We start from the raw sequence: 12,122 nt of genomic DNA, 5'->3' as shown, positions 1-12,122 counted from the left end.
CCTAAAGAGATTGTTTTCATCCTCTGGGGTAGGTTTTCAGTGTGTAAAGTAGTGGCTCTATCAGGAGTTTCCTGTTGGGTTTGTGGTGGAGGTGAAAGAAATGTGATCTAGGATGGACTTTTGCCTGTTTGTTATTTATGCTGGACTGACATGGAACTATGTCTCTTTGCTTGACTTTAGACTTTCTGAGCCCTAACAGAGAAATGGGGCCTCTTGCTTTTAACAGCATAGTGGAGAAGAGGGGAGAGGTAGTGAAACATTTGTCTCTGCATCAATGTTGCCCCTGTTAACTTTCCTGGAACTAGTTTTAAGAGGACAGTAATCTGAGGTGGGCAAATTGCATTCACAGAGGTGGTTTGGGGCAGTACTGTAACAAAAATGTAAGTGGCTTAAGCCGTTAATGCCCTAGAGATAAGGAGGTTTGTGTGTGCAGCTGTATGTGAAGCTGAACCCTTGATAGGTGAATATGCAAAAACCCAGAAAGGATTGGGTTAAAAAACAAAATGGGAGAAAGGTTTTGTGTCTTCAGCAGCATCTCTGATCAGTGCCACCTTGCAGGGATCCTGGATAAACAACCTTAATAATTAGGTAAGAGAAAGGTAAACACCATGTAAATGACATTCACCTCGGGATTAAATATAAGACACTGCAAACATGAAAATAGTAGAGAAATGATATGGGAGAATTGACAATAGCAGAACAGAATGAATGGCAAATTCAGCCTAATGAATAGAAGTAAAACTAGCCCAAAGGTGGTAACACCTACAAAACTGGGCTTGGAAAGTAACCTATGTGTGGTTGAAAGCAACAGTGATGCCAAAAAGCACTGAAGGCAGTGACTCGTCATTTGGTAGGGTAGCAAATAAAACACATGGTTGTTGACTTTGGGGCTTAGCTTAGTAGCAGAGTGAGGAGAAGCTGTATGGTATACAATCCCAGCATCATCCATTTAGGTCTGTGATGTGTATGATGATTTTTATGCAAGGATGGTGGACTTAGGAGTGTCGGCAACTGATCACTGTTTGAGTTGAAAATAGAACTTTTTCTGTATTTCAATTATTTGTTTAGCATTTAAATATGTTTTTTTCCACCTGCTGTATCATTTCTTTTACACTCCCATTTTAATCTTGCTTAATAGTGTGTTTCGAGGGTACCTTCTGAAAATTCAGTTCTAATGCAATTACAGCATATTTCACGTTAATGACTAAATGCTTGTTTGGTGAAGGTTCTGAAAATGATTTGCCTTTTTTCATTTGACTACTAAAAAAGATGAGGACTTTCTTTTAAAGTCAGTGAGAGGATCATGATGGATCATAAAGCTTCATCTTGCGCTCTATAACAATAAAAGGGCTGCAAGGAATGTGTAACTTCATTTTATTTTCTTCACTAGATGTTATGTCTCCTTTGGAACCATTTCCTTATTATGGTCTATCATGTAAATATTGTTTAGAACGTAACTCTATTTATTTTGACAGCTGTTATGATAGTTATTAATATGCACTTTAAAGCTGAGAGATCTCCTGTCTGTGCTGTCAGTCTGTTGTTTGATGATGTTTGTATGATTGCTCATACAGCATTAAAAGAAAAATCCTCTGCTCAAGAGCATTAGTCAGTATTAGCTCCACAGAAGTCTTTTGATGTCCAGTGGTTTTGATAATTGCCTATTAGTTTCTTGCATCAGCATCATGGAAAGCACATGCAAATGAAGAGTGTTGTTTTGGATGGATATGCCAGGTCCTTTAATTAGAGCTTTGCACTCAAAACGAGCTGAGTAACCAATGTAATTAGAAAGGGTAATGTATCTTGAGGCCAAACTAGGTGAAGGAGGAGTGTGTCTGCCTGACGAGTAGGTGGTACTGGACTTGTATTTCCCAAACATCATAATCCATTTCACAGCCAGACAGCATCCAGCTTTCTTTATTTGCAGGCTTTATAGTTTCCATCATAAAGTCTTTGAACCGTGATAGGCCTTACAGCGATGTGTAAGGTTAATGTGTTTTCCCTGGGCAAACATAATAGTGGTGCTTTAAGCACAGTGCTTTAATAAGTAGATGTGGGAGTGTGAGGCTTTGTCTCTGTTAATGTGAAGTGAGTGACACAATAGGATTGGATCTGGAGGATGAAATAGGTAATGGTCCTAATATCTAGGCTATATTTGCTGCAAGGGATATTTCTTTGGGTTAGCAGTAGTCTGATCCTGTGGACCTTAATGCCAGTTAGAGGTTGGAGCACGTTAGGTGCACTCCAGAAACATATCTTTTGGTTTCTATCTGAAATGTTTCCAGGTTGTCTGCTTTAAAGACCTTTCTGAAACAAACTGCGGTGACAAGGAACAGTTAGGACAGTTTAGAGATGGGCTTCAAAATGGTACCCAGTGGTAAGTAGACACCTTAATATAGCAAACCAAGTTAGATGGCACTGCTTCCCACTGCTCTGCTTTGTGGTAGGACATAAAAAGAAGAATAAAGGGTCAGATAAATCAAATTACTATTTCTGTGGGAGAGTCCTTTAAATTTTCAATAGCTGTGTGGTACATTTTTATTAATAAGCCATAATGTATCTTTCATCATCACTCAGAAATAACCAAGGAAGGCTGTTAAAGCATAGCAGTGATATTTCCACAGTCTTAACAATAGTTAACCTATTTCCTGTAGCTACCAGGCAGTGGTTTCGGCACTGTTTATAATCTGCAGTTGTCTTGCTGTCTGTTTTTACCCATCTGTTAAGCTACTGTCCAGCTGCTGTTGGAGAGATTTTAAATGCAGTGAGAGTGTTTATGTTGGTATGCTGTGAAAATGCCTAATGTAAGCATTTGGGTTGGAGGCTGCTACCCACTCTCTAGAGATGAAGTGGGGAGAGAGAGACTGTATCAGAGCGCTTACTGCTTTGACTTCTTCAGAGGGAGCTTCTCTCCACTGACTGTGTAGGCAATCTCCAAATGTGGGCACCTAAGGCAGAGTGATTCTCCAAGACAGTCTTTTTGTTTTGTGCTTGTATAGTACCTACCGTGATGCCAGCCTACTGTATCTTATCCCTATGGAAAAAACAAATCAGTAGTTACAGCTTATGCTGTTCAAGTGCCTGGAAAGCTGAAAGGAGTAGTGAGGGGACGACAGGTCTTGCGTAAAAGCTGAGCCTTGCTTGGCATTATTCACAGGAGGTTTTTGGCTCCAACACACCAGTCTTTTGGTCTGGGATTTGGCTGTGCTGAAGACCCACAGCAAAGCCAATTGGTGCAATCATAACTCCTGACCAAAAGGTTTGTGTGTAATAGTAATGAGTCCCAAGGGGGTGCGTGGTTCTAATAATGAATTATGTTGTTCAAATATAAATATCCTCTACTTGAGTAAGGTGTATGAATTGATGCCTCCAGATATGCCTATGGAACACCACATTTGAAGTGGCCTCTTTCTTCTTCCATACTCTGAAAGGAACGTGATAGTGGTAGTTTGGGAATTTTGCATTTGTTTGGTTTCCCCTAAATCCACCAGCTCCATGAGTTAATCTAGATGGAGCCAAAGAGCAAGCATAGCCAAAGCTCCCGAAGGAAAACTGCAGATACCTGTTTCCTCACTTTGCCATTGCAGATTTGCATTTGCCATCAAAGTGCATGTTGTATCTCCTTGTCCACACAACTCCTCACATGTGCATGGTGGTTTGAAGAAAGTAAAATTGGTGTATTGATCGAAGACTAGGAAAGTAATACTGTATGTAAATGTGTTTCCCCTGACTTCCTATTTGGACTGACTTAGAGATTCTGGGCATAAGGCAGTTAATTGGCTTTCCAAGTATCGTGTTTTATGTACCCAACTATTCTTTGGTCTCTTACTCTACCTAAAAATAAAGCCTGTGATTCTGATTGCTAGAACCCCTCTGATCGCTGCGGGAGTTATTGGCGGCCTCTTCATCATCGTCATTCTGGGCCTGACATTTGCTGTGTACGTTCGGCGCAAAAGCATTAAAAAGAAGAGAGCGCTGCGGAGGTTCCTGGAGACTGAGGTGAGGCTGTGCTGCTGCTCAGAGTATTTGAAAGGATATGTAGAGCTGTTCTGCTTTTCTATTCAAGATGCTCAGGTCTTCAGTTACCAGAGAGGTCTGTAGGAAAACCTTTGCCTAACTTCTGCAGGACTAAACTGATGGGATGGATGAAGCTATTTGAAGGTGGTAGTTTTCTGTACCTACACACATCCATGGTGTCTGAAGACCAAAAAAGATCCACATAATCACAAAGTCATGTTCCACCAGACTTCTGAATTCCCATCCTGCTCTGAACTGAACTTGTGTCGGTTCATGATCAGCCAGGTGAACCTGGTTCATCAGCAGATTTAGCAGCTCTCGTGCTTAAATATTACAGGTTTACATCCAGTGCATACTGAGGTCACATTTTAAGACTAAAGTAAGTTCCTTCAGCAAGCTGTGACGCAAACTTGAGCTCATCGGGATTGCTTAAATGCAGAGATTGTCCCTTACTGTTGTTAAGGAAAGATGCCCACTCCATCCTGCTCTTCAAAATGCCAGGAAGTGGAGGGGGCAATCTAGGAAGTATATTTAAACATAACATTAAATAGTTGTCTGGTAGCTACAACAAAGGTGATTACTACCATCTCTTCAATCCTGTACTTGAGACACTTTGCAAGTGATATTTTTAAATTGGATCCCCTTTTTAAGGTAATAAAGCTTGGGAATACTGTTAGCTAGTGATTCTTTGATAAGGCTTTGTTAACACTGCTGGTTTCTGTTGTTTTCTGAGGGTGCTGCTCATGCTCATCTCCACTTTAGAGCCTGGAAGCAAAAGATTTATGCATCCCCAATCTGTTTGCCCAAGTATCTTTATACTTAGGTAGAATTTGTATTGCTTGCTAAATACTGTTCAGCTGTGTAGAAAGCTCAGCAGTGCCTTGCCATTGTACCAGCCCCTGCTTAAACATTAATTCTTTTAAGCATTTGGGAAGTATTTGCTTTGAAGTCCAGCTCTCAGTCTCCATTTGGTCAGATAAAAGCTTCAGCTGACAGTAGTTCCTGAGGGACCAAGACCTTCTAGTGAACATGTGGGGAAGTTGTTGTCTTGGCTTAGAAACTGAAGATTAAATCAGGAGAATCCAGAGACAAACTCACAAGCAACCATAACTTCAGCTAAAGTCTCTGTTTTTAGCTGGAGGCTGTATCAGAGCTATTCTTTCTGTAGATCATTCTCCATAAAACTCTACAAGCACTTTTTTAGACCCCCACAACGCTTCTCCCTGCCATACCTGTGTTGGTGGACAGTGGCACAGAAGTTTTCACCCTTCACAAACTGAAAATAGAGACATGTGCTGCCAATCTGCTTACTTTCTTTTACAATAAACCTTCTTTCTTTCCTGGTGTAAGTACTGGACATCTAAAGTGGGAAGGAGGAAAGAGAAATCACTCTTAAAAAAGCACATCACCCATTATTTCTGTGATAACCTGACTTGTTGCTCTTTGGTTTTGTTGTTTTCTTACCCCAATAATTTCCAGATACTGGTATTGTTAAACACAACTAATTAGTCTGGTCAACTAATTCAGTAGTTCATGATGCTCAGCCATTGAAGTAGTTCTCAAACTGCAGAGGATGGTGCATTTAGGCTTGTAAGCAGACAACTTTGAAATGCTGTGGGGTTTTCAAACCAATTTGAGTAGAGGAAGCCCTGAATTATTTTCCTCCTTTTGTAAAGGAACAGACTGTTTCACATTGTATATTGTCCTGTTCATGTGTATTTAATTTCTTTTTAAAGAAGCACTGTTTTTCTGGCAGAGCCAGTATAATGTTGAGATCTGAGACCATTTTTAACTGAATGTGCCACTGTGGCTCATTTGAGAAGTTTCTTGGGGCATCTTGAGCAAATTGTTTAATTGTGCCTTTTTTCTTCAGGAAATTAGTGGCTGTTATAAATTAATGGTCTGCTGTAAGATGTTTTTTTTCTCCTTAAAGCTGTCTTCCTGTGTGGTGTAACAGAAGTTCCCTTTGCCAAGACAGAATAGGAACATGATGAGCCATTAAATCAGGGCTATTAAAAAGAAATATGGCCAACCTAAAAGACAATAAAATGGGCAAAAATAGAATGTGGTGCACTGATAATAAATGCTGTATTTCTGTCATGTAGAAAATATTTATACTGCCTCCGTTAGCAGGAGTCCTTGGGTGCGTTATTGTGACATCAGTTCAATTTCCAGTTCAGAATTCCATCATGCAGTTTCTGGTGGAAATTATTACATGTGGAGTGAGAATTTTCTTTACCACATCTCTTGGTTTCGTAGCATTGCTCATTTGTTTTTGTAGATGAGAAATCCCTCCACAAGCCAGCAGATCAATGGTCAATAGACCGCACCACTGTCTTATTCCAGTACTTGGTTGGATTGATTGTTTCAGTATAAACTTCTGACGGGTCTTCACATTTTCAAATATTTAAGACTGTTGGATTTGCCTTCATAGCTTGTGGAACCCTTGACTCCAAGTGGCACAGCACCCAACCAAGCACAGCTTCGTATCCTGAAGGAAACTGAGCTTAAACGAGTCAAGGTTCTTGGCTCTGGAGCCTTTGGAACTGTCTATAAGGTAAGAGTGTTCATTATATAGCAGTGGGTTCCCTCATTTAACTTCAGAACAGTGAAGTTCTGCAAAGTACTCTGTACTGTGATGGGTTCATGAGCCCTACATATCTGGGAAACTCAGGATAGTGGAGTTGTGTGGGAGGAGCTCACCTTCAGGCTTAAATGCTGGCTTCAGTTTTAACCAGACATGCAGATAGTACCTCTTGGTGAGAAATGGGAGTGTCAGCCACAATCATTCTTGCATGCAAGAGGACTACACAGGCTGGGCTGTCTTGATACTAAAATGCAGTACCAAAGTTTGTCGTTCTGTTTTTACAGAGCGGCTTTACAGTACAGTGTTGGAAAGTTAGATTGACTTTGTCTATCATTTCACAGGTGCCACATGGGCCTTGTAATAGTAATAACACCTTGTAAAATAATATCGTCGTTAGCTAAACGATAATACTTCTTGTTTCTTCCATTTAAATAGAGAAGATGAGTTATGTCAGTGCATCCTTTAACAACCAGGATGTAAGAGCAGAACCCACAAGGGAAAAAGTACTTCAGTTAAAGCTTTTTATTTTTATTTCAAGATCTGTTATGTCCAAATCTCAAAGGCATGAAATGGAGCTTAATGGGCAAGTCAAACCAGTCACCCAGCCCTTTGGGAGCAACCCAAACCTACCCAAGGTGGTAGCTCAGAGCACTGAAAGAGAACAGATACTGCATCTTATCTTCAAACTGGGGAGGAAATGGAGGAAGGATAGACCAGGTCACTACAGCTACGAGGTCCTGGGAATACATTTTTAGATTAGTTTGAATATACTTAGACAATAGTAAAGTGATAGAGATGGGTACCATGAGGTTGCGAAGAACACAGCCATAGTCAGGAAGGGTGCAAAAGTAGCCCAAGAACCACACAGTTTGTGAATTTTAACTTTAAACTTTACTTTTTTTAGCCAACTAAGCTTTTAATTCTCAAGCATCAATTAATTAGAGAAATAGCCCCTAAATGTTTCACTCAAAATACATTAGCTTCAGGGCGTCCTGTCCCTGAATGATAGTATGACCTGTAATAGTCAGTTTTGAGACTTTCCTGATAGCTTCCATAAGTTTAGCATCAGAATTCAGACAGAAAGTCTACATATTTGTTTAACTTCATCAGAATCAATAGTCAGTGGAAAAAATATGTGCATCATTCATGTGCTGACATTACTCTCTAGGAACCCAGTAGTGGAAAGGAAAATCAAGGCCTGATGAGGATGTTCACAAGATCTTTCATTATACATAAGGGTTTACTTTTGGTGTAAGAAGTTGTTTTGTGGGATTGATTATTTCAGAGCTTTGTGTATTCTTAGTTCTGAGGTTCAAGAACTGTTCACATTATCCGCATAATGTGGCAGAATGCATCTAAAAGAACTGTAATTCTGAATGTACTTTATATGATTGTTATTTTAGTAGTCTTCTGTCACCTTTTCTTTTTTTTTCTCTTTCTAGGGTATTTGGGTACCTGAGGGAGAAACTGTAAAGATTCCTGTGGCTATTAAGATCCTTAATGAGACCACTGGTCCAAAAGCCAATGTGGAGTTTATGGATGTAAGTAAGAGATGATCAGTGTCTTCGAGTATTGTCTGGGGAGGTGAGGGGCTGTCTTTCTGTAGTCCACAGAGATTGTAAGGAGGAATTTTGTCCTGTTTTCTTTCGTCATATTTAAATAGTAGAAGTAGGCTTGTACATAGGACCAATATTGTGTTGATGTTCAGTGAGTGCTACAATATCATGTCCCTACAAAAACTCAGCTGCAGAGATTTTGTGTGTATCTCCTTCCTTCCCTTAGTCTTTGACAAGCTGTCTCAGTGTTAATGCATATCCATAGCATTCTCTATTGCAGCAATGTTCAAACAAACAAAACCAATGAAAACCAACCAAGGTTACACCTCAGCTGCAGGTAGGTTAGTGCTGCTTCTCTGAAGCTGTAGAGCTAAGCATGTAGATTATTCCAGAACCCTGGGCTACCAGGGTAAAGCCAGTGCCATGGTGATGAAGGGCTGTTTTTTTACTGTGCAGATGTCATGGACCCTAAGATGCTTGGGGTTTTCTTACAGATAGTCTTCCCATCAATGGAAGGCTGAAACTCCTGTGGCTCGTGTGCCAGATATTTTGTTTTTCCATGGCAGAGAATCTAGAGAAAAGAGAGAGAAGGAATTGCAAGGGAGCATCTTACCATGTACGTGAGTCTCCACTGGTGCAGAACTCATAGAAACAGAAATTTAGCCTCAGCTTTCTTCTGCTTCAGTATTCCTGAGAACTAAGCACTGGGTCTGGGAGCTGTCAGCAGCAGCAAAGCATATCAGGGAGGAGAATGCTGGATTTTAAAGGCCCTCTGCTTTACTAATCTGAAATACTGTTAATAAGAGGTCAAGATCATAATTTTCATGAATGCTCTATGTTCACACAGTTTTTAGCTCTGTGTCAAGGTCAAGCCTCACTGCCTCTGTGAATGTGTATGTCCCGTTCAGTGACATTTTTTTGACAAATCATAGACATCTGTACTTTTTAGTAAATCCCTCTTGTGAACTCGTAAATCGCATAGAACTTTTAAGTCTTGAAGATGTGTTCAGTGTATAGGCTTAATTTGGTTAGCGTTAATGAGTGTAAACCATAAGGAGAATGAACTCCTGTTGTATAGACTGTTCTTCCATCAAGAAATGGATAGAAATGGACAGTTGTGGATTTAGCTATTTCAGACAAATTATCACATGCGAGTTCTTAAGCAATTGAACAAAGGCTGTATAGAGGAAAGGATTTCCTGTGCTTTTCAAGAGAGCACTGCACATTTATGTTGATGGCATTCAATAATCATTGTGCACAAATTTAACAAAAAGAAGGCCTTTTGGCCCTCTTCAAAAGGAATGAATTGCACTAAAGGGATAAAGAGTATTAGATGTTTGATTAATGGAAAAAATAATGGTCAAGAGTATTGTTAATGGCAGAGCTGCAGAAAGAGCTGGTGTTCAGCATGTTTTGAAGTGAATATGCAGGGAGCGCGAGGCTGCTGGAGGATCCCACCAGCTGAGGTTCTGACTTCTGAGCTGATAGAGAAACAATAATAGTATCTCCTCCTCTGCTATCGATTAACCTTGAAGCACTCTACAAAGAAAATATAAGATTCTTGCTCAGAAACAAACTTACGTGTCTGAAGTTTCATAGTTCAGCTTGATCAGCTGACTGAATTCACTCGACCTCATTTCCCTCCAGTGTATGCATTGTAACAGCTGATAAATGGCTCAGAAATTAGAAGGGTTTTTTGGAAACTCTAAAGAGTTTAGCTATGGAAGGTACACCCATACTACGAAAGGTTTCTCTTTAAATTCACAATTTCTCATGAGTCTCTGACCTCTTGGTGACAAGGTGAGAGAAGTTATTTTTTTGTCCTAGAGGTTAATAATAACTTAGAGAATTGGACTTCATCATTAGTTGATAATGACAATAGGAGAAATGAGATGCTTTGTATCGGTGCTGCATTTGATATAGGTACAGTGGTCTGTAACATCCTTTGCTGAAATGATTTAATTTCGTTCTTTTGAAATAGGTGCTCAAACAATCGTTCATACATTCCTGCCATCCTCACCTCCTAACCTAGGCAGTTATTTCCTGAAGCAACCCACCTTGTTTTAAAATGATCAATGGTTTTAATGTGATCACGCCTCCATTCCAGAAAGAACACTTTTTAAATTTTAAGCTATCATGAGGAGATAACTTAAGTAACTTTCATTGAAGAGTAAGTTGTAGTAGAAAAATGTGGTTTATCATTCTCACTCCAAGGCTTTGGTCACTATAACTATCTTGGTAAAACTTGATACTGTTTATTGGTGATATTTTATGAGGAAAATCTAAGTGTACATGTGAAAGCAAAATGCATCCGTTGTGATTCCAGTGGAAGAGTATTATGAATAGCTGCTGTTGGTTAAAAACAGTTGTATCAGGCTTTTTACAGCTATTGAGGTGGCCAAGTGCCATTAACATAGTAGGGTTAACTCTTAAGTAAGTGTCTGATACGTTGGTTGTGAAAGGAAAGAGAAGGTTAGTGGGAAGCCAGGGTTGTTTACGAGTCACACCTCGACTTTCATATTTTGGACTTGTCAAGTACAGGTGTATTTTGGCAACAGTTACTTCTTACTCAGTTGTGTATGTCCTTGTATGTGCAAGTAAAACTTAGCAATACTTTTAGAGAGGCTCTGGAAAGTGTAAAACCTCCTGTAACTAGTGATTTGTGTACAGAGAGAGTAGTTGGGACACTTCGATGTCTACAGAAAGAGCTGGTATAGATGTTAGTGGCATTGTCCATAGGCTCTGGTTAAAACTTCTAATGTTGGCAGAACATTAAGTCTTAATGTGCTCTGTCAGCTCCTGTAATTCTACTAAATGTTATGCTAAAAGAGTAAAGAACAATAATTTGGCTACTGGGCTGTCATTTCAGCATCTTGAACACCCACTAATGGACCTGTAATGACTATAATGATGTAATGCACGATGTTAGTAACTGCTATGGCCAAACACCTCCCACCCTCCTTCCATCAGGGGATGATGAATTGGCCATCATCAAAAAGTACTATTTCACTGTTTGGAATTTTTCTTTGGGGAGTTGCAGCAATCTTGTTTACCTGGCTTTCAACACACATTCCCAGCTAGTTCTTTTACACTGCTCCCTACTTTCTTATGTAGCTTTTATCACTGCAGTAGTCCATGTCTGTTACAGCAATGCAATCTGAAGTGTTCCAAGTAACCCATGCTGCCTTCTCTAGGACAGAAACAGAAAGTACATGTGGGAACAGCTGAGGGAACTGGGGTTGTTTAGTCTGGAGAAGAGAAGGCTCAGAGGGGACCTTATTTCTCCCTACAACTGCCAGACAGGAGGTTCTAGTGAGGTGGCGGTTGGTCTCTTCTCCCAAGGAACAAGGGACAGACCAAGAGGAAATGGCCTTAAGCTGCGCCAGGAGAGTTTTAGGCTGGAGATGAGGAACAATTCCTTCCCCAAAGGGTGCTCAGGCATTGGAACAGGCTGCCCAGGGCAGTGCTGGAGTCACCGTCCCTGCAAGTGTTCACACACCGTGTAGCCGAGGCCCTCAGTGCCAGGGGTTAGTGGTGGCCTTGGCAGTGCTGGGGAGTGGTTGGACTCGATGATCTTCAAGGTCTTTTCCAACCTGGTTGATTCTGTGACTCTGTGACGTCTATGGGTTCGCTTTCACCATGCAAAGGTTATTGCTGCTGCTTTGTAAAATGTCGGTTTGCCTTTTTTGCACATATTTCTGAATACATGTTATTTCTGTAATAATTTCACAGTCTAAAGAATTTCCCCTCAGGTGTTGAAATGGGTAGGTGCTTAAGTTGTGGGGCATAGTTTCTCCTCCCTGCTTGGCTGGTCACACTTCATCGTCCCCGCAGAGGTGCTGGAATTGAATTGAGAATGCAGTTGTTCTTGCTAGTGATCTGCCTGCAGGCCTGTGTGGGAGGGGACTCACCAGTGGACACGGGGGATCAGAAGGGAAGGGTGTTCTGCTCCTCACCTTAGA

The 12,122-nt window shown here is 40.6% G+C and overlaps 1 protein-coding gene across 1 annotated transcript in view; it reads left to right on the top strand.

Annotated features, from left to right (window-relative positions):
- Positions 1 to 12,122, top strand: part of ERBB4 (erb-b2 receptor tyrosine kinase 4) — a 616,088-nt gene that overhangs the window by 482,514 nt on the left and 121,452 nt on the right. The window contains exons 17-19 of the mRNA XM_030487261.1: positions 3,867 to 3,999; positions 6,452 to 6,574; positions 8,047 to 8,145. Coding sequence (XP_030343121.1) covers positions 3,867 to 3,999; positions 6,452 to 6,574; positions 8,047 to 8,145 — 355 coding nt within the window. The remainder of the gene's footprint in view (positions 1 to 3,866; positions 4,000 to 6,451; positions 6,575 to 8,046; positions 8,146 to 12,122) is intronic.

Source organism: Strigops habroptila, chromosome 5 (genome assembly GCF_004027225.2).
Source record: "Strigops habroptila isolate Jane chromosome 5, bStrHab1.2.pri, whole genome shotgun sequence".
NCBI classification, from domain to species: domain Eukaryota; kingdom Metazoa; phylum Chordata; class Aves; order Psittaciformes; family Psittacidae; genus Strigops; species Strigops habroptila.
Note: the sequence above shows the minus strand (reverse complement) of the source record. Positions and strands in the feature narration are given on the sequence as shown.